Source organism: Hyperolius riggenbachi, chromosome 10, assembly GCF_040937935.1.
Source record: "Hyperolius riggenbachi isolate aHypRig1 chromosome 10, aHypRig1.pri, whole genome shotgun sequence".
NCBI classification, from domain to species: Eukaryota; Metazoa; Chordata; class Amphibia; order Anura; family Hyperoliidae; genus Hyperolius; species Hyperolius riggenbachi.
The window spans coordinates 295,350,407-295,373,428 of NC_090655.1; the positions used below are offsets into that span (position 1 = coordinate 295,350,407).

A 23,022-nucleotide genomic window follows, 5' to 3' on the forward strand; every position below is an offset into this window, starting at 1 on the left:
AGGAAACTGAAAATGGCTCGTGGATGGGTGTTCCAGCACGACAATGACCCAAAACATACAGCAAAGGCAACAAAGGAGTGGCTCAAGAAGAAGCACATTAAGGTCATGGAGTGGCCTAATCAGTCTCCGGACCTTAATCCAATAGAAAACCTATGGAGGGAGCTCAAGCTCAGAGTTGCACAGAGACAGCCTCGAAACCTTAGGGATTTAGAGATGATCTGCAAAGAGGAGTGGACCAACATTCCTCCTAAAATGTGTGCAAACTTGGTCATCAATTACAAGAAACGTTTGACCACTGTGCTTGCAAACAAGGGTTTTTCCACTAAGTATTAAGTCTTTTATTGTTAGAGGGTTCAAAAACTTATTTCACTCAATGAAATGCAAATCAGTTGCTATCTTTTATTTAAGGTTATTTTTTCGATTTTCCTTTTGATGTGCTATCTGCCACTGTTAAAATAAACCTACCATTGAAATGATACTGTTCTGAGACTTCATTTCTTTGTCATTGGACAAACTTACAAAATCAGTGAGGGGTCAAATAATTATTTCCTCCACTATATATATATATATATATATATATATATATATATATATATATATATATATATATATACATTTTTGACTAGGGGTGTGTCAGGGGCGTGGTCGGGGGCGTGGCTTAAGTGTCCCGGTTTCTCATCTCAAAAAGTTGGGAGGTATGTGGATTGGTCCTGAGGCTACAGCTGCGTTCATGCCTGTCAGCATGAAGCGGTCGGCAAAGGGTTAAGTAATGCCACCTGCCCCTTCCCTAGGAATATGAGCTAATTGGGCAATTTACATCCTCATGCAATCAGCACTGCACATAGTTCATGGGCTCTGAGGCAAAGTCAGAGGGTGGAGGGACACCGGAAACCTTATGGTGAATACACTACCATCTGGGCCCCCTCTGCTCCCGGGCCCCATGGCTTTCGCTACGCCCCTGCAAAGTACCCAGCAAGCCCATGGTGAACCACAACTCCCAGGAGTGTGTAGAAGAGACCCTAAAGCCCTCTTACTAAGATGATATGAGAAACCAAAGGAATTCACAATATAAATGATAGATATGCAGGCAAGCTTGTACATAACACAGATACACAAGGCTGCGGTTGCGAGTTTCCGCCACTGGAGGGCAGCAGATCACACGCTGCAGCAGCCCATTCACTCCACATCACTGTGGCATCTCTAACCCAGAGAGTCACATGACACGAGGTCACATGACCAGCAGCAGCTTCCAGGTCAGTGGGTTGGGAAATACTGGGAGTGAGAAGGAATCATTGTGCTGTGTGTGTATATTATACTATATATTATATACTGTGCTGTGTATATACTATATACAACTACCCTCTATATACCATCTATAATGTGCTGTGTATATACTGTATATACTCTATACATCAGCCACTACCCTCTATATACCATCTATAATGTGCTGTGTATATACTGTATATACTCTATACATCAGCCACTACACTCTATATACCATCTATAATGTGATGTGTATATACTCTATACATCAGCCACTACACTCTATATACCATCTATAATGTGCTGTGTATATACTGTATATACTCTATACATCAGCCACTACACTCTATATACCATCTATAATGTGCTGTGTATATACTGTATATACTCTATACATCAGCCACTACACTCTATATACCATCTATAATGTGCTGTGTATATACTGTATATACTCTATACATCAGCCACTACACTCTATATACCATCTATAATGTGCTGTGTATATACTGTATATACTCTATACATCAGCCACTACACTCTATATACCATCTATAATGTGATGTGTATATACTCTATACATCAGCCACTACACTCTATATACCATCTATAATGTGCTGTGTATATACTGTATATACTCTATACATCAGCCACTACACTCTATATACCATCTATAATGTGCTGTGTATATACTGTATACACTCTATACATCAGCCACTACACTCTATATACCATCTATAATGTGCTGTGTATATACTGTATATACTCTATACATCAGCCACTACACTCTATATACCATCTATAATGTGCTGTGTGTATATACTATATATTATATACTGTGCTGTGTATATACTATATACTGTGCTGTGTATATACTATATACAACTACCCTCTATATACCATCTATAATGTGCTGTGTATATACTGTATATACTCTATACATCAGCCACTACCCTCTAATACCATCTATAATGTGCTGTGTATATACTGTATATACTCTATACATCAGCCACTACACTCTATATACCATCTATAATGTGCTGTGTATATACTGTATATATTCTATACATCAGCCACTACCCTCTATATATACCATCTATAATGTGCTGTGTATATACTGTATATACTCTATACATCAGCCACTACACTCTATATACCATCTATAATGTGCTGTGTGTATATACTGTATATACTCTATACATCAGCCACTACACTCTATATACCATCTATAATGTGCTGTGTATATACTGTATATATTCTATACATCAGCCACTACACTCTATATACCATCTATAATGTGCTGTGTATATACTGTATACACTCTATACATCAGCCACTACACTCTATATACCATCTATAATGTGCTGTGTGTATATACTATATATTATATACTGTGCTGTGTCTATATACGATATACTGTGCTGTGTATATACTATATACAACTACCCTCTATATAACATCTATAATGTGCTGTGTATATACTGTATATATTCTGTACATCAGCCACTACACTCTATATACCATCTATAATGTGCTGTGTATATACTGTATATACTCTATACATCAGCCACTACACTCTATATACCATCTATAATGTGCTGTGTATATACTGTACAGTGTTCTCCCCAGAATTATTTTCCAGCCGGGTGGCATGAAATAGTAGCCGGGTGGCATGAAAAAGCAGCTGGGTGGGTAGAAATGAAAATGTAGGGCAACTCTGCTTACAGCATAGGAGGTGGTGAGGAGGTGAGCCAATGACAGCCGGGTGGTCACCAAATCTAGCCGGGTGGAGCACCCGGCTAAAAGAGCCTGGGGAGAACACTGCTGTATATACTCTATACATCAGCCACTACACTCTATATACCATCTATAATGTGCTGTGTATATACTGTATATACTCTATACATCAGCCACTACACTCTATATACCATCTATAATGTGCTGTGTATATACTGTATATACTCTATACATCAGCCACTACCCTCTATATATACCATCTATAATGTGCTGTGTATATACTGTATATACTCTATACATTAGCCACTACACTCTATATACCATCTATAATGTGCTGTGTATATACTGTATATATTCTATACATCAGCCACTACACTCTATATACCATCTATAATGTGCTGTGTATATACTGTATATACTCTATACATCAGCCACTACACTCTATATACCATCTATAATGTGCTGTGTGTATATACTATATATTATATACTGTGCTGTGTATATACTATATACTGTGCTGTGTATATACTATATACAACTACCCTCTATATACCATCTATAATGTGCTGTGTATATACTGTATATACTCTATACATCAGCCACTACCCTCTATATATACCATCTATAATGTGCTGTGTATATACTGTATATACTCTATACATCAGCCACTACACTCTATATACCATCTATAATGTGCTGTGTATATACTGTATATACTCTATACATCAGCCACTACCCTCTATATATACCATCTATAATGTGCTGTGTATATACTGTATATACTCTATACATCAGCCACTACACTCTATATACCATCTATAATGTGCTGTGTATATACTGTATATATTCTGTACATCAGCCACTACACTCTATATACCATCTATAATGTGCTGTGTGTATATACTATATATTATATACTGTGCTGTGTCTATATACGATATACTGTGCTGTGTATATACTATATACAACTACCCTCTATATAACATCTATAATGTGCTGTGTATATACTGTATATATTCTGTACATCAGCCACTACACTCTATATACCATCTATAATGTGCTGTGTGTATATACTATATATTATATACTGTGCTGTGTCTATATACTATATACTGTATATACTCTATACATTAGCCACTACCCTCTATATACCATCTATAATGTGCTGTGTATATACTGTATATATTCTATACATCAGCCACTACACTCTATATACCATCTATAATGTGCTGTGTATATACTGTATATACTCTATACATCAGCCACTACACTCTATATACCATCTATAATGTGCTGTGTATATACTGTATATACTCTATACATCAGCCACTACCCTCTATATATACCATCTATAATGTGCTGTGTATATACTGTATATACTCTATACATTAGCCACTACACTCTATATACCATCTATAATGTGCTGTGTATATACTGTATATATTCTATACATCAGCCACTACACTCTATATACCATCTATAATGTGCTGTGTATATACTGTATATACTCTATACATCAGCCACTACACTCTATATACCATCTATAATGTGCTGTGTGTATATACTATATATTATATACTGTGCTGTGTATATACTATATACTGTGCTGTGTATATACTATATACAACTACCCTCTATATACCATCTATAATGTGCTGTGTATATACTGTATATACTCTATACATCAGCCACTACCCTCTATATATACCATCTATAATGTGCTGTGTATATACTGTATATACTCTATACATCAGCCACTACACTCTATATACCATCTATAATGTGCTGTGTATATACTGTATATACTCTATACATCAGCCACTACCCTCTATATATACCATCTATAATGTGCTGTGTATATACTGTATATACTCTATACATCAGCCACTACACTCTATATACCATCTATAATGTGCTGTGTATATACTGTATATATTCTGTACATCAGCCACTACACTCTATATACCATCTATAATGTGCTGTGTGTATATACTATATATTATATACTGTGCTGTGTATATACTATATACAACTACCCTCTATATACCATCTATAATGTGCTGTGTATATACTGTATATATTCTGTACATCAGCCACTACACTCTATATACCATCTATAATGTGCTGTGTGTATATACTATATATTATATACTGTGCTGTGTATATACTATATACTGTGCTGTGTATATACTATATACAACTACCCTCTATATACCATCTATAATGTGCTGTGTATATACTGTATATATTCTGTACATCAGCCACTACACTCTATATACCATCTATAATGTGCTGTGTGTATATACTATATATTATATACTGTGCTGTGTATATACTATATACTGTGCTGTGTATATACTATATACAACTACCCTCTATATACCATCTATAATGTACTGTGTATATACTGTATATACTCTATACATCAGCCACTACACTCTCTATACCATCTATAATGTGCTGTGTGTATATACTGTATATACTCTATACATCAGCCACTACACTCTATATACCATCTATAATGTGCTGTGTATATACTGTATATACTCTATACATCAGCCACTACCCTCTATATATACCATCTATAATGTGCTGTGTATATACTGTATATACTCTATACATCAGCCACTACACACTATATACCATCTATAATGTGCTGTGTATATACTGTATATACTCTATACATCAGCCACTACCCTCTATATATACCATCTATAATGTGCTGTGTATATACTGTATATACTCTATACATCAGCCACTACACTCTATATACCATCTATAATGTGCTGTGTATATACTGTATATATTCTGTACATCAGCCACTACACTCTATATACCATCTATAATGTGCTGTGTGTATATACTATATATTATATACTGTGCTGTGTATATACTATATACTGTGCTGTGTATATACTATATACAACTACCCTCTATATACCATCTATAATGTGCTGTGTATATACTGTATATACTCTATACATCAGCCACTACCCTCTATATATACCATCTATAATGTGCTGTGTATATACTGTATATACTCTATACATCAGCCACTACACTCTATATGCCATCTATAATGTGCTGTGTATATACTGTATATATTCTGTACATCAGCCACTACACTCTATATACCATCTATAATGTGCTGTGTGTATATACTATATATTATATACTGTGCTGTGTCTATATACTATATACTGTGCTGTGTATATACTATATACAACTACCCTCTATATACCATCTATAATGTGCTGTGTATATACTGTATATACTCTATACATCAGCCACTACACTCTCTATACCATCTATAATGTGCTGTGTGTATATACTGTATATATTCTATACATCAGCCACTACCCTCTATATACCATCTATAATGTGCTGTGTGTATATACTATATATTATATACTGTGCTGTGTCTATATACTGTGCTGTGTATATACTATATACAACTACCCTCTATATACCATCTATAATGTGCTGTGTATATACTGTATATATTCTATACATCAGCCACTACACTCTATATACCATCTATAATGTGCTGTGTATATACTGTATATACTCTATACATCAGCCACTACACTCTATATACCATCTATAATGTGTTGTGTATATACTGTATATACTCTATACATTAGCCACTACACTCTATATACCATCTATAATGTGCTGTGTATATACTGTATATATTCTATACATCAGCCACTACACTCTATATACCATCTATAATGTGCTGTGTATATACTGTATATACTCTATACATCAGCCACTACACTCTATATACCATCTATAATGTGCTGTGTGTATATACTATATATTATATACTGTGCTGTGTCTATATACGATATACTGTGCTGTGTATATACTATATACAACTACCCTCTATATAACATCTATAATGTGCTGTGTATATACTGTATATACTCTATACATCAGCCACTACACTCTATATACCATCTATAATGTGCTGTGTATATACTGTATATATTCTGTACATCAGCCACTACACTCTATATACCATCTATAATGTGCTGTGTGTATATACTATATATTATATAGTGTGCTGTGTATATACTATATACTGTGCTGTGTATATACTATATACAACTACCCTCTATATACCATCTATAATGTGCTGTGTATATACTGTATATACTCTATACATCAGCCACTACCCTCTATATATACCATCTATAATGTGCTGTGTATATACTGTATATACTCTATACATCAGCCACTACACTCTATATACCATCTATAATGTGCTGTGTATATACTGTATATATTCTGTACATCAGCCACTACACTCTATATACCATCTATAATGTGCTGTGTGTATATACTATATATTATATACTGTGCTGTGTCTATATACTATATACTGTGCTGTGTATATACTATATACAACTACCCTCTATATACCATCTATAATGTGCTGTGTATATACTGTATATACTCTATACATCAGCCACTACACTCTCTATACCATCTATAATGTGCTGTGTGTATATACTGTATATATTCTATACATCAGCCACTACCCTCTATATACCATCTATAATGTGCTGTGTGTATATACTATATATTATATACTGTGCTGTGTCTATATACTGTGCTGTGTATATACTATATACAACTACCCTCTATATACCATCTATAATGTGCTGTGTATATACTGTATATATTCTATACATCAGCCACTACACTCTATATACCATCTATAATGTGCTGTGTATATACTGTATATACTCTATACATCAGCCACTACACTCTATATACCATCTATAATGTGCTGTGTATATACTGTATATACTCTATACATTAGCCACTACACTCTATATACCATCTATAATGTGCTGTGTATATACTGTATATATTCTATACATCAGCCACTACACTCTATATACCATCTATAATGTGCTGTGTATATACTGTATATACTCTATACATCAGCCACTACACTCTATATACCATCTATAATGTGCTGTGTGTATATACTATATATTATATACTGTGCTGTGTCTATATACGATATACTGTGCTGTGTATATACTATATACAACTACCCTCTATATAACATCTATAATGTGCTGTGTATATACTATATATACTCTATACATCAGCCACTACCCTCTATATACCATCTATAATGTGCTGTGTATATAATCTATACATCAGCCACTACCCTCTATATACCATCTATAATGTGCTATGTATATACTGTATATTATATACTGTGCTGTGTCTATATACTATATACTGTGCTGTGTATATACTGTATATATTCTGTACATCAGCCACTACCCTCTATATACCATCTATAATGTGCTGTGTATATACTCTATACATCAGCCACTACACTCTATATACCATCTATAATGTGCTGTGTGTATATACTATATATTATATACTGTGCTGTGTCTATATACTATATACTGTGCTGTGTATATACTATATACAACTACCCTCTATATACCATCTATAATGTGCTGTGTATATACTGTATATATTCTATACATCAGCCACTACACTCTATATACCATCTATAATGTGCTGTGTGTATATACTATATATTATATACTGTGCTGTGTCTATATACTATATACTGTGCTGTGTATATACTATATACAACTACCCTCTATATACCATCTATAATGTGCTGTGTATATACTGTATATATTCTATACATCAGCCACTACCCTCTATATACCATCTATAATGTGCTGTGTATATACTGTATATATTCTATACATCAGCCACTACCCTCTATATACCATCTATAATGTGCTGTGTATATACTGTATATTATATACTGTGCTGTGTCTATATACTATATACTGTGCTGTGTATATACTGTATATATTCTGTACATCAGCCACTACCCTCTATATACCATCTATAATGTGCTGTGTGTATGTGTATACATATATATATATATATATATATATATATATATATATATATATATATATATATATATACTGTATATACTCTATACATCAGCCACTACCCTCTATATACCATCTATAATGTGCTGTGTATATACTGTATATACTCTATACATCAGCCACTACCCTCTATATACCATCTATAATGTGCTCTGTGTATATACTGTATATATTCTATACATCAGCCACTACCCTCTATACCCTCTATACACCATCTATAATGTGCTGTATATATACTGTATATACTCTATACATAAGCCACTGCTTCCCACATCTCCCCCAATCTCTCCTCTGCTCCTCCCACACCTCCTCCAATCTCTCCTCTGCTCCTCCCACACCTCCTCCAATCTCTCCTCTGCTCCTCCCACATCTCCTCCAATCTCTCCTCTTCTCCTCCCGCACCTCCTCCAATCTCTCCTCTGCTCCTCCCACATCTCCCCCAATCTCTCCTCTGCTCCTCCCACATCTCCTCCAATCTCTCCTCTGCTCCTCCCACATCTCCTCCAATCTCTCCTCTGCTCCTCCCACATCTCCAATCTCTGTTTTGCTCCTCCCACATCTCCAATCTCTCCTCTGCTCCTCCCACATCTCCAATCTCACCTCTGCTCCTCCCACATCTCCTCCAATCTCTCCTCTGCTCCTCCCACACCTCCAATCTCTCCTCTGCTCCCCCCACATCTCCTCCAATCTCTCCTCTGCTCCTCCCACACCTCCTCCAATCTCTCCTCTGCTCCTCCCACATCTTCTCCAATCTCTCCTCTTCTCCTCCCACACCTCCTCCAATCTCTCCTCTGCTCCTCCCACACCTCCTCCAATCTCTCCTCTGCTCCTCCCACACCTCCTCCAATCTCTCCTCTGCTCCTCCCACACCTCCTCCAATCTCTCCTCTGCTCCTCCCACACCTCCTCCAATCTCTCCTCTGCTCCTCCCACATCTCCAATCTCTGTTCTGCTCCTCCCACATCTCCTCCAATCTCTCATCTGCTCCTCCCACATCTCCAATCTCACCTCTGCTCCTCCCACATCTCCTCCAATCTCTCCTCTGCTCCTCCCACACCTCCAATCTCTCCTCTGCTCCCCCCACATCTCCTCCAATCTCTCCTCTGCTCCTCCCACACCTCCTCCAATCTCTCCTCTGCTCCTCCCACACCTCCTCCAATCTCTTCTCTTCTCCTCCCACATCTCCTCCAATCTCTCCTCTGCTCCTCCCACACCTCCCCAAATCTCTCCTCTGCTTCTCCCACATCTCCAATATCTCCTCTGCTCCTCCCACATCTCCAATCTCTCCTCTGCTCCTCCCACACCTCCTCCAATCTCTCTGCTCCTCCCACATTCCCTCCAATCTCTCCTCTGCTCCTCCCACATCTCCATTCTCTCCTCTTCTCCTCCCACGCCTCCTCAAATATATTCTCTGCTTCTCCCACATCTCCTCCAATCTCTCCTCTGTTTCTCCCACATCTCCCCCAATCTCTCCTCTGCTCCTCCCACATCTCCTCCAATCTCTCCTCTGCTCCTCCCACACCTCTTCCAATCTCTCCTCTGCTCCTCCCACACCTCCAATCTCTCCTCTGCTCCTCCCACACCTCCTCCAATCTCTCCTCTGCTCCTCACACATCTCTAATCTCACCTCTGCTCCTCCCACATCTCCTCTAATCTCTCCTCTGCTCCTCCCACATCTCCAATCTCTCCTCTGCTCCTCCCACATCTCCAATCTCTGTTTTGCTCCTCCCACATCTCCAATCTCTCCTCTGCTCCTCCCACATCTCCAATCTCACCTCTGCTCCTCCCACATCTCCTCCAATCTCTCCTCTGCTCCTCCCACACCTCCAATCTCTCCTCTGCTCCCCCCACATCTCCTCCAATCTCTCCTCTTCTCCTCCCACACCTCCTCCAATCTCTCCTCTGCTCCTCCCACACCTCCTCCAATCTCTCCTCTGCTCCTCCCACACCTCCTCCAATCTCCTCTGCTCCTCCCACACCTCCTCCAATCTCTCCTCTGCTCCTCCCACATCTCCAATCTCTGCTCTGCTCCTCCCACATCTCCTCCAATCTCTCATCTGCTCCTCCCACATCTCCAATCTCACCTCTGCTCCTCCCACATCTCCTCCAATCTCTCCTCTGCTCCTCCCACACCTCCAATCTCTCCTCTGCTCCCCCCACATCTCCTCCAATCTCTCCTCTGCTCCTCCCACACCTCCTCCAATTTCTCCTCTGCTCCTCCCACACCTCCTCCAATCTCTTCTCTTCTCCTCCCACATCTCCTCCAATCTCTCCTCTGCTCCTCCCACACCTCCCCAAATCTCTCCTCTGCTTCTCCCACATCTCCAATATCTCCTCTGCTCCTCCCACATCTCCAATCTCTCCTCTGCTCCTCCCACACCTCCTCCAATCTCTCTGCTCCTCCCACATTCCCTCCAATCTCTCCTCTGCTCCTCCCACATCTCCATTCTCTCCTCTTCTCCTCCCACGCCTCCTCCAATATATCCTCTGCTTCTCCCACATCTCCTCCAATCTCTCCTCTGCTTCTCCCACATCTCCCCCAATCTCTCCTCTGCTCCTCCCACATCTCCTCCAATCTCTCCTCTGCTCCTCCCACACCTCTTCCAATCTCTCCTCTGCTCCTCCCACACCTCCAATCTCTCCTCTGCTCCTCCCACACCTCCTCCAATCTCTCCTCTGCTCCTCCCACATCTCTAATCTCACCTCTGCTCCTCCCACATCTCCTCTAATCTCTCCTCTGCTCCTCCCACACCTCCTCCAATCTCTCCTCTGCTCCTCCCACACCTCCCCCAATCTCTCCTCTGCTCCTCCCACACCTCCCCCAATCTCTCCTCTGCTCCTCCCACATCTCCCCCAATCTCTCCTCTGCTCCTCCCACATCTCCAATCTTTCCTCTGCTCCTCCCACACCTCCTCCAATCTCTCCTCTGCTCCTCCCACATCTCCAATCTCTTCTCTGCTCCTCCCACACCTCCTCCAATCTCTCCTCTGCTCCTCCCACATCTCCAATCTCTCCTCTGCTCCTCCCACACCTCCCCCAATCTCTCCTCTGCTCCTCCCACATCTCCCCCAATCTCTCCTCTGCTCCTCCCACATCTCCTCCAATCTCTCCTCTGCTCCTCCCACACCTCCTCCAATCTCTCCTCTGCTCCTCCCACATCTCCAATCTCTCCTCTGCTCCTCCCTCTTCTCCAATCTCTCCTCTGCTCCTCCCACACCTCCTCCAATCTCTCCTCTGCTCCTCCCACATCTCCTCCAATCTCTCCTCTGCTCCTCCCACACCTCCTCCAATCTCTCCTCTGCTCCTCCCACATCTCCAATCTCTCCTCTGCTCCTCCCACACCTCCTCCAATCTCTCCTCTGCTCCTCCCACATCTCCAATCTCTGCTCTGCTCCTCCCACATCCCCTCCAATCTCTCCTCTGCTCCTCCCACACCTCCTCCAATCTCTCCTCTGCTCCTCCCACATCTCCTCCAATCTCTCCTCTGCTCCTCCCACATCTCCCCCAATCTCTCCTCTGCTCCTCCCACACCTCCTCCAATCTCTCCTCTGCTCCTCCCACATCTCCTCTGCTCCTCCCACATCTCCCCAATATCTCCTCTGCTCCTCCCACATATCCAATCTCTTCTCTTCTCCTCCCACACCTCCTCCAATCTCTCCTCCGCTCCTCCCACATCTCCCCAATATATCCTCTGCTCCTCCCACTTCTCCAATCTCTCCTCTGCTCCTCCCACACCTCCTCCAATCTCTCGTCTGCTCCTCCCACGTCTCCTCCAATCTCTGCTCTGCTCCTCCCACATCTCCCCCAACCTCTGCTCTGCTTCTCCCACGTCTCTTCCAATCTCTCTTCTGCTCCTCCCACGTCTCCTCCAATCTCTCCTCTGCTTCTCCCACGCCTCCTCCAATCTCTCCTCTGCTCCTCCCACATCTCCTCCAATCTCTCCTCTGCTCCTCCCACATCTCCCCCAATCTCTCCTCTGCTCCTCCCATATCTCCCCCAATCTCTCCTCTGCTCCTCCCACATCTCCTCCAATCTCTCCTCTGCTCCTCCCACACCTCCTCCAATCTCTCCTCTGCTCCCCCCACATCTCCTCCAATCTCTCCTCTGCTCCTCCCACATCTCCTCCAATCTCTTTTCTTCTCCTCCCACATCTCCTCCAATCTCTCCTCTGCTCCTCCCACATCTCCTCCAATCTCTCCTCTGCTCCTCCCACATCTCCTCCAATCTCTTCTCTTCTCCTCCCACATCTCCTCCAATCTCTCCTCTGCTCCTCCCACATCTCCTCCAATCTCTCCTCTTCTCCCACATCTCCTCCAATCTCTCCTCTTCTCCCACATCTTCTCCAATCTCTCCTCTGCTCCTTCCACATCTCCCCATTTTCTTTTGCTCCAACCACATTTCCACCCATCTTCTCTTTTCTAGTTGCCGTGGAGAGAAGATGCCAAAATGCATTGTGGACTATTGCCGGAATTATGCTGGGATGCGGAATAACTATGCCAATGTCATACTTCACGGCTTCCCCACCACGCTGGAGCGCATCAAGCTGTGGCTACGAGCCATCCAGCAGAGCGGACAGGTCTTCGAGAACCTTGATGAGCTTGCAGAGAAAATCCGCGAGGGCAAGAAGTCAGACTCGTATCGCATGTGCTCCGAACACTTCACCATCCAGTGTTACTTTCTGAACGGGGACAAGAAGATCCTGAAGAAGGACTCAGTGCCCTCCGTGTTTGCCAACAGACAGTATGTCCCTCTGTGCCGGACAGGCTACAGTCGAAAGAGGCCGGAGACCATCAACTCACTGGTAGGTGGAAAGAAGTGCCAGGAATGTGCTACTTGGTGCTGTACTGTGGGGTTGGTTTCATTTGCTGCATGAAGTATGGAGTCTGCCATAAAGCCTCAAACTCCTGCACGAGTGCTGTCACCCGTAGTGATCGGGACATAATATCGGGTCACAGTTTGGGGCTGTACAGATGTGCAGCATCCTTAACGGCCGTCACTCCTCCTCACCCCTCCGGCGTTGCTCCATCTCACCCCTTGGGCGTCGGCCCTCCTCACCATCCTTAGCAGCATGCTAAGGATGGTGAGGAGGGCCGACGCCCGAGGGGTGAGGAGGAGCGACGCCCGAGGGGTGAGGAGGAGCGACGCCCGAGGGGTGAGGAGGAGCGACGCCCGAGGGGTGAGGAGGAGCGACGCCCGAGGGGTGAGGAGGAGCGACGCCCGAGGGGTGAGGAGGGCCGACGCCCGAGGGGTGAGGAGGAGCGACGCCCGAGGGGTGAGGAAACAAATAGTTCCTGGAACTCAACAGGTATAGTCATCATGAAAAACCACCAGGTGGGAGCATGGGGCTGTAAGAGTAAATACTAGGGATACAATAGTAGACAGACCCTGCTTCAAATTCAAAAATAGAGAGACTTTATTCAAACATGTGAATGGTGGGTGGAAGCTACCTGCATGCAGTATTGTATTACCTGCCGTGGGTTTTCTATAGGTCTTAGTAATGAGGGTATTCTTGCATTTTTCGATAATTAGGTCTAAGAAAGTGATTTTATTTTCATTAATATCGAAAGTTAGTCTGATGTTTCTGTCATTTTGATTTAGCTGGTCCGGTAATTTTTGATGGGCAATGAAAACACCTATGCTGTATTGAAGCATTTTGAAACTATGCGGTGTAATCCGAAGCATGTGAAATTAATGCAGTGATACTTAAAACAAGATGCACAGATAATATGTGCAATAAGAATATAAGTATTGACTGTCTCAGGGGAAAACAACCTGCATGGAAGTAATTGAGAATACAGCACTGAAACTGCAATAATCAAGGTATCCACTAGATGGCATGGATTGAAGCGTCCCCTGTAATGGGTGCACAAATTGGTTGAAAGAGGCGCCCTGGTGATTTGTAAAAGCACTTAAAAGCAGTTTAAAATTGACAAAATATTCTGAGGTGGCTTACCTCAAGTAACGAAAATCTTTGATGAAACAAAGGATTTTATTAATAGCACAGGCTAATAAAATCCTTTGTTTCATCAAAGATTTTCGTTACTTGAGGTAAGCCACCTCAGAATATTTTGTCAATTTTAAACTGCTTTTAAGTGCTTTTACAAATCACCAGGGCGCCTCTTTCAACCAATTTGTGCGTTATACACCCCCATACCTTATGGTCTGAGGGGTCGGGACAGAACACACGTGGGTCACCACGGTGGGAATCTGTCCCCTTTCTTTTTCTAAGGAGAGCGACCACATCCAGATCCTTAGGGGTCACCCCGAGTGGAGTCGGGTTCGTTGTCTCCACCTGCTTCCTGTAGTCGGTTGCCCCACTGCAACCCACCTTTGTGAGTAGTTCTTTTTTCTACCTTTTATTTCCAACATTGGTTTTACATATTACACTATTGGGCTCCCGTCCCTGTCTCCTGTGTTTTTTCTCCAGAGGGTGCATAGACACCCACACTTTGCCTGTAATGGGTGAGGAGTAGCGATGCCTGAGGAGTGAGTAGGAGTGACGTTCGGAGTGTGAGGAGGAATGACGCCTGAGGGGTGAGGAGGAGCGATGTCAGAGGGGTGAGATGGAGTGATGGGTGCAGAGGAGCGATGCCTGAGGGGTGAATGGGAGCGATGCCTGAGGGGTGAGGAGAAGCGATGCCCGAGGGGTGAGGAGGAACAATGTGTGCAGAGCAGTGATGCCCGAGGGGTGAGTGGAAGTGATGCCCGATGGGTGAGTAGGAGTGATGCCCGAGGGGTGAATGGGAGCGATGCCCAAGGGGTGAGGAGGAGCAATGGCCGAAGGGGTGAGGAGGAGTGACGCCCGAGGGGTGAGGAGGAACGAGGGGTGAAGAGGAGCGATGCCCGAGGTGTGAGGCAGAGCGACGCCCGAGGGGTGAGGATTGACGCCCGGGGGGGGTGAGGTAGAGCGACGCACCAAGGGGTGAGGATGAGCGATGCCCGAGGGATGAGGAGGAGCAATGGGTTCCGGAGGAGCGACGTCCGAGGGGTGAGGAGGAGCGACGTCCGAGGGGTGAGGAGGAACGATGGGTGAGGAGGAGTGATGCCCGAGGGGTGAGAAGGAGCGACGCCCAAGGGGTGAGGAGGAGCGATGCTTGAGGAGTGAGGTTGAGCAATGCCCGAGGGGTGAGGAGGAGCGATGCCCAAGGGGTGAGGAGGAATGATGGGTGAGGAGAAGTGATGCGTGAGGGGTGAAGTGGAGCGATGGGTGAGGAGGAGTGATGCCCGAGGGGTGAGGAGTAACGATGGGTGAGGAGGAGTGATGCCCGAGGGGTGAGGAGGAGCGTTGGGTGTGGAGGAGTAATGCCCTAGGGGGTGATGAGGAACGATGCGTAAGGAGGAGAGTGACGCCTGAGGGGTGAGGAAGAGTGATGCCCGAGGGGTGAGGAGGAACGATGCCCGAGGGGTGAGGAGGAGTAATGCAATCTCAAACAAAATTTTCAGTCTGGACCGATCGATTTATATCAGATGGAAATCGATCAGTCAAAGTTTGTGTTAACAATTTCACAGCAGATTCGATCATAGTGATGAAAAGTTGAACAAGTGTATGGGTATCTTTAATCAGTTCATTAATAATGGAGAAGTTAAGAAGCAGGTTGGATGAGGCACTTGTTGGTTGGTTGGTTGGTTGGTTGGTTGGATGGTTGGTTGGTTGGTTGGTTGGTTGTGGAGCAAGTTGGATGATGAGCAGATTGGTTGGTTGAGGTACAGAATGGTTGATGAGCAGGTTGGTTGATGACGTTTGCATTAACGATTTCACAGCAGTGATCAAATCTGCTGTATATTGATGGGAAGTAGAACTAGTGTATGGGTACCTTTAATCCGTTAATAATGGAGAGGTTGGGGAACAGGTTGGTTGATGAGCAAGTTGGGTGAGGAACATGATGGTTGGTTGAGGAACACGTTGGTTGGTGGAGGAGCAGTTTGGTTGTGAAGCAGTTTGGTTGGTTGAGAAGCAGTAGCAAGTTGGTTGTGGAGCAGGTTGGTTAATTGTGGAGCAGGTTGGTTGAGGAGTAGGTTGGTTGGTTTTGGAGCAGGTTGGTTGGTTGAGGAGCAGGTTGGTTGGTTGGTTGAGGAGCAGGTTAGTTGGTTGGTTGAGGAGCAGGTTGGTTGGTTGAGGAGCAGGTTGGTTGGTTGGTTGAGGAGCAGATTGGTTAATTATGGAGCAGGTTGGTTGAGGAGTAGGTTATTTGGTTTTGCAGCAGGTTGGTTGAGGAGAAAGTTGGTAGGTTGAGGAGCAGGTTGGTTGGTTGAGGAGTAGGTTGGTTAATTGTGGAGCAGGTTGGTTGAGGAGTAGGTTGGTTGGTTTTGGAGCAGGTTGGTTGAGGAGAAAGTTGGTTGGTTGAGGAGCAGGTTGGTTGGTTGAGGAGCAAGTTGGTTGTGGAATAGGTTGGTTGGTTGTGGAGCAAGTTGGTTGGTTGAGGAGTAGGTTGGTTAGATGAGGAGCAGGTTGGTTTGTTAGTTGAGGAACAGGTTGGTTTGTTGGTTGAGGAATAGGTTGGTTAAAGCTGCCCATACATCTAGCTATTTTGGAGCACGATCGACCATTCGATTTGATAAAAATATCAAATCGAGAAGGAATCGAGAGGGAATCGAGTGTGTTCCAGAATTCCCAATCGATGAAAAGTGGCTGATATCATATCGAATCGACCAGCTTAGTGGATTGAGCAGGATGCAAGATATCGGTCTATCGCAAAGGAATCGGCTACTGTTCACATGTCATTCCATAGATGTTTGAATTCAGAGCATGGAGACACAACATTGGTCAGATCGATTTGTGAAGGAGAATCGCTTGTAGTGTGTGGGTCACTAGTCCATCGACTTTCCATCAACCATACTGAAGTCGATTCCCAAATAAAGTTGATAAATGTGTTGATTGACTCGGAATCGCTAGATGTATGGTTACCTTTATTGAGGAGCAGGCTGGTTGGTTAGAGAGCAGGTTGGTTGGTTAAAGAGCAGGTTAGTAGATGAGCTAATTGGTTGAGGAGCAGGTTGGTTGGTTGAGGAGCAGGTTGGTAGATGAGCTGATTGGTTGAGGAGCAGGTTGGTTGGTTGAGGAGCAGGTTGGTAGATGAGCTGATTGGTTGAGGAGCAGGTTGGTTGGTTGAGGAGCAGATTGGTAGATGAGCTGATTGGTTGAGGAGCAGGTTGGTTGGTTGAGGAGCAGGTTGGTAGATGAGCTGATTGGTTGAGGAGCAGGTTGGCTGGTTGAGGAGCAGGTTGGTTGAGGAGCAGGTTGGTAGATGAGCTGATTGGTTGAGGAACAGGTTGGTTGGTTGAGGAGCAGGTTGGTTGGTTGAGGAGCAGGTTGGTTGGTTGAGGAGCAGGTAGATTTAAGGTAGCCATAGATATAGCGATGTATGAGCAGATTCGGCCAAGAGACAAATTTCTCTCTTATTGAATCTGGTAAGAGAGCGATCTGTCAGCTGCCCATACACCACAGGCCGATTCTCAATCAATTTCATGCTGGAATCGGCCCTCGACGCTGTGCCCCCTAATGTAATGTCCCCCCTGTGCCCCGTGTAAGGTATACATTACCTCTCCGTGGTCTCCGCTCTTCCCCCGCTGGCTTCTGGGATTCCTCTTCTGCAGATACACACATATCCCACTCGGTGGTTCTTCTATCTCCTAAAGCAGAGTTCCCCAACCCTGTCCTCAAGGCCCACCAACAGTACGTGTTTTGCAGAAAACCACAAACATGTACAAGTTAGTTAATTAGTGTTGCAGCAGAGCGAGATTAGCTACCTGTGTGGATTTCCACAAAACATGCACTGTTGGTGGGCCTTGAGGACAGGGTTGGGGAACTCTGTCCTAAAGCACTGACAGCTTGTTGTAGGTTATCTGTGGTAGCATGCAGCTCTTCAGATAAGGAGAGCATTCGGTCCTTCATATAGGACTGTGTGATGTTTTGCTGGTCAGCAGGGAACCCTTCTATGCAGGGCATGGGGGAGGAGGGATCAGCAGCCTCACTGCTTGTAAATTGGTCTGGGCCAGAGATCCTAAGCTTGGATTTTGCAGGGCTGCAAATTGATGGGGAAAGAGTACCCGGTGAGGAGCTGCAGGTGAGTCTGTGTGGTCTCCTGTGCCTGAGTTGCCGTCTACCGCTGTCCCGCTCGCGCCGTCGCCATCTTGGTTGCTGCAGGCCTTTGTCTTCATAGAGGCAAACATGATGGGCAGTTTCTGGAGCTTGGTGACAATTTTCTTCCTCTTTTTGTTGGCCTCCGTTTCCATGGCTTCCTCCCCTTGTTTGCAGCGGCCATCACTGCTGTAATCATTGCTTTGGCCGGGAAACTTAGGAGCTGTGCGATTATGCGTCTGCCATGTAACGCGGCTAGCCACGCCCCCCCCCCCCCCCCCCCCCCCCGAGATATAGTTTTTCATCATTCAGTATATAGTAATACATCCATACATTTCTGTTCTGCACCTCCAGGATAAAAAACCTCTGAAGAAGAAAAGCAGCGAAACCATGAAAGAAAATAAAGATGCATCAAAACCAAAGAAGGTCTTCAAAAAAAACACCCAAAAACTGAAAGACACCCAAGAACTGGCACAAAAACTACTGAATCTAACGCTGGGGATCATCGCACTGCTGACCGGAGAGGTGAGGGGGATTCTGGGAGGTCACATGACATCACTCTTATCTCTAGTAATATAACACATAGGTGACGGGAGAGGTGAGGGGGATTCTGGGAGGTCACATGACATCACTCATATCTCTAGTAATATAACACAGGTGACTGGAGAGGTGAGGTGGATTCTGGGAGGTCACATGACAACACACTTATCTCTAGTAATATAACACACAGGTGACCGGAGTGCTGAGGGGGATTCTGGGAGGTCACATGATATCACTCTGTCTCTAGTAATATAACACACAGGTGACCGGAGAGGTGAGGGGGATTCTGGGAGGTCACATGACATCACTCTTATCTCTAGTAATATAACACACAGGTGACCGGAGAGGTGAGGGGGATTCTGGGAGGTCACATGACATCACTCTTATCTCTAGTAATATAACACACAGGTGAGGGGGATTCTGGGAGGTCACATGACATCACTCTTATCTCTAGTAATATAACACACAGGTGTCCAGAGAGGTGAGGAGGATTCTGGGAGGTCACGACATCACTCTTATCTCTAGTAATATAACACACAGGTGACCGGAGAGGTGAGGGGGATTCTGGGAGGTCACGACATCACTCTTATCTCTAGTAATATAACACACAGGTGACCAGAGAGGTGAGGGGAAATCTGGGAGGTCACATGACGTCACTATTATCTCTAGTAATATAGCACACAGGTGACTGGAGAGGTGAGGGGGATTCTGAGAGGTCACATGACATCGCTCTTATCTGTAGTAATATAACACACAGGTGACCAGAGAGGTCAGGAGGATTCTCGGAGGTCACATGACATCACTCTTACCTCTAGTAATATAACACACAGGTGACCGGAGAGGTGAGGGGGATTCTGGGAGGTCACATGACATCACTCTATCTCTAGTAATATAACACACAGGTGTTCGGAGAGGTGAGGGGGATTCTGGGAGGTCACATGACGTCACTCTTATCTCTAGTAATATAACACACAGGTGACTGGAGAGGTGAGGGGGATTCTGGGAGGTCACATGACGTCACTCTTATCTCTAGTAATATAACACACAGGTGACTGGAGAGGTGAGGGGGATTCTAGGAGGTCACATGATGTCACTCTTATCTCTAGTAATATAGCACACAGGTGACCGGAGAGGTGAGGGGGATTCTGGGAGGTCACATGACATCGCTCTTATCACTAGTAATATAGCACACAGGTGACTGGAGAGATGAGGGGGATTCTGGGAGGTCACATGACATCACACTTATCTCTAGTAATATAACACACAGGTGACCGGAGAGGTGAGGAGGATTCTGGGAGGTCACATGACATCACTCTTATCTCTAGTAATATAACACACAGGTGACTGGAGAGGTGAGGAGGATTCTGGGAGGTCACATGACATCACTCTTATCTCTAGTAATATAGCGCACAGGTGACTGGAGAGGTGAGGGGGATTCTGGGAGGTCACATGACATCACTGCGAGGGTGGAGCCTTTTGTGGCTGCATCACATCCTCCTTCCTGTGCTACGTGATCATGGGGTAGGAGGAGTGTGATGGGCAGCATGACTGGGAACTGGCTTAGCAAGAGTTGCGAGACTCGGCAACCATGTCCTCACCTCTAGGACACAATCTATCTACAGGCCTGGTTAGCCTGTGCCCAGAAACAGCCCTGTTACTAGAAGACATCCTTGTCTGACATCTACAAACCTGGGTGTCTCCATAAGATGCTGTTTATACGTGTCTCTTGCTTTGTAGGATTACATTGTTGTGAAGAAATCATGTCCACAGGTCAAACTCGACAGAAGGCCCCAATGTTCAAAGATGGTGCCCCAGTCCCGAATCCTGGACTGGGCCAATGAACAGAAGATCCTAGAATTGGCCAATCAGATCACAAAGCTGCTAAGGGGCGAGGTGAGCAGTGCTGGGAGTTATGGTGACATGATGCAGGGAAAGAGGCTTTCCAGTGAGGTGAGATCACCACCAATGGCTGTGTGTTATTGCAGGAAGAGAAGAATAAGGAGGAAGAGAAGCAGACGTACATAGATGTGACCATGAGGAGCCAGCAGACACGCCCACGATGGGGTAAGAGAGGGAGATACAGCGGGACCTGGCCAGGCGGCTGGTACTCACGGATGTTGGCAGGCATCCTGGTGCATCCCGGCGGGTCCCTAAGCCTGGGGGCCTGGCGATCTATGCTTATACATGGTGCAGCATAAACGACTGCACAGAAAGGTGTTGAGGAGAGCGTTGCGCACGAAGGGCGTCTGTTTGTTTATACATGTCTCAGTGTGCGTGTTGCGTATGCGCGCTTGCGTGTGACGCGTTACACAATTTGCGGCAAGAGGTTTATCTAGATCCGTAAAGCTGATAACAAGTCAGAAACAGGCCTATCATAAAACCCTTAAAGGGAGTCGGAAGGCAAAATAAAAATAAAAACGGATACTTGCCTAAGGAGAGCGAAGGCTCTGGGTCCTACAGAGCCTCCCGCTCCTCTCTCGGTCCTCTCGTACCCTTGTAGGCTCCCTCGTTCAAATCTCCTGCCGCGGGAGGCTTCAGAAGTCTTCGGGAGTCCCAGTGCTTCCGAAACACGGGAGGCTCTGAACTGCACGAGTGGACGAGAGAGCGTGCTGGCGCATGTACAGGAACGGAAAGGCCAATCTTCAAAAGCACTCGGGCTCCCGAAGACTTCTGAAGCCTCTCGCTGCAGAAGAGAGCAGTCTCCAACCCATCGGTCAGAGATCATGGGGGAGTCATCGCTGAAACGAGGGGACCAGGAGCGGAATGTGAGAGCTCTATAGCCAGCGCGCTCTCTCGCTCACTCACGCATGCGCAGTATGGAGCCGCCCATCTCTGGGAGCACTCGAGCTCCCGAAGACTTCTGCAGCCTCCCGCAATGAACAGAGGAGCCTGCAGGAGAACGAGAGGACCGTGAGAGGAGACAAAGCGCTCTATAGGACCCAGAGCCTTCCCTCTTCTTAGGTGGGTATCTGTTTTTGTTTTGTTTTTTGCCTTCGAACTCCCTTTAAGGCAGGAGGAGCACTTTCCCCATGTCCTGTCCCCAGAGAGAAAGTGAATCTAACCCAAATATGGATGTAATATAGTCTTGTGTCATATTTTCTTATTTCTGTCTATGCCAGAGTGTTGCCACCTGGAGAGATTGGTCTCCAAAGGGAAACGAAAAACCTGGGATGTTCTAATGCTGAGTTATTTATTTCTGAGAGATTCCAAAAATAATAACCGCAGTGGTTGGTGTCTGTAACTTGAGAGCACATGATAAAGCCAACTCTGGCCTGGATTATCTCATCTGCGATACATCCACAGAATTACGGCCTAATCTGAGATTTTATCCTAAAGTCGGGGGTGACCCCAATCTGGGCTCAGGCTGCAGAGGTGGGATCATCTTTCATTATAATCTCCACCCCAGCAGAGAGAGAGCTAAAAGTCTGTACTGCAGATTAACACGGGTCCTTCT

At 44.6% G+C, this 23,022-nt stretch overlaps 1 protein-coding gene across 1 annotated transcript in view; it reads left to right on the plus strand.

The window, feature by feature from the left end:
- Positions 1 to 1,270: 1,270 nt before the first annotated feature.
- LOC137535631 (oocyte zinc finger protein XlCOF29-like) overlaps positions 1,271 to 23,022 on the plus strand; it is a 55,454-nt gene continuing 33,702 nt past the window's right edge. Inside the window, exons 1-5 of the mRNA XM_068257489.1 lie at positions 1,271 to 1,301; positions 13,373 to 13,751; positions 19,383 to 19,553; positions 21,306 to 21,461; positions 21,554 to 21,632. Of these exons, the coding sequence (XP_068113590.1) occupies positions 13,389 to 13,751; positions 19,383 to 19,553; positions 21,306 to 21,461; positions 21,554 to 21,632 (769 nt within the window). The 5' untranslated portion in view covers positions 1,271 to 1,301; positions 13,373 to 13,388. The remainder of the gene's footprint in view (positions 1,302 to 13,372; positions 13,752 to 19,382; positions 19,554 to 21,305; positions 21,462 to 21,553; positions 21,633 to 23,022) is intronic.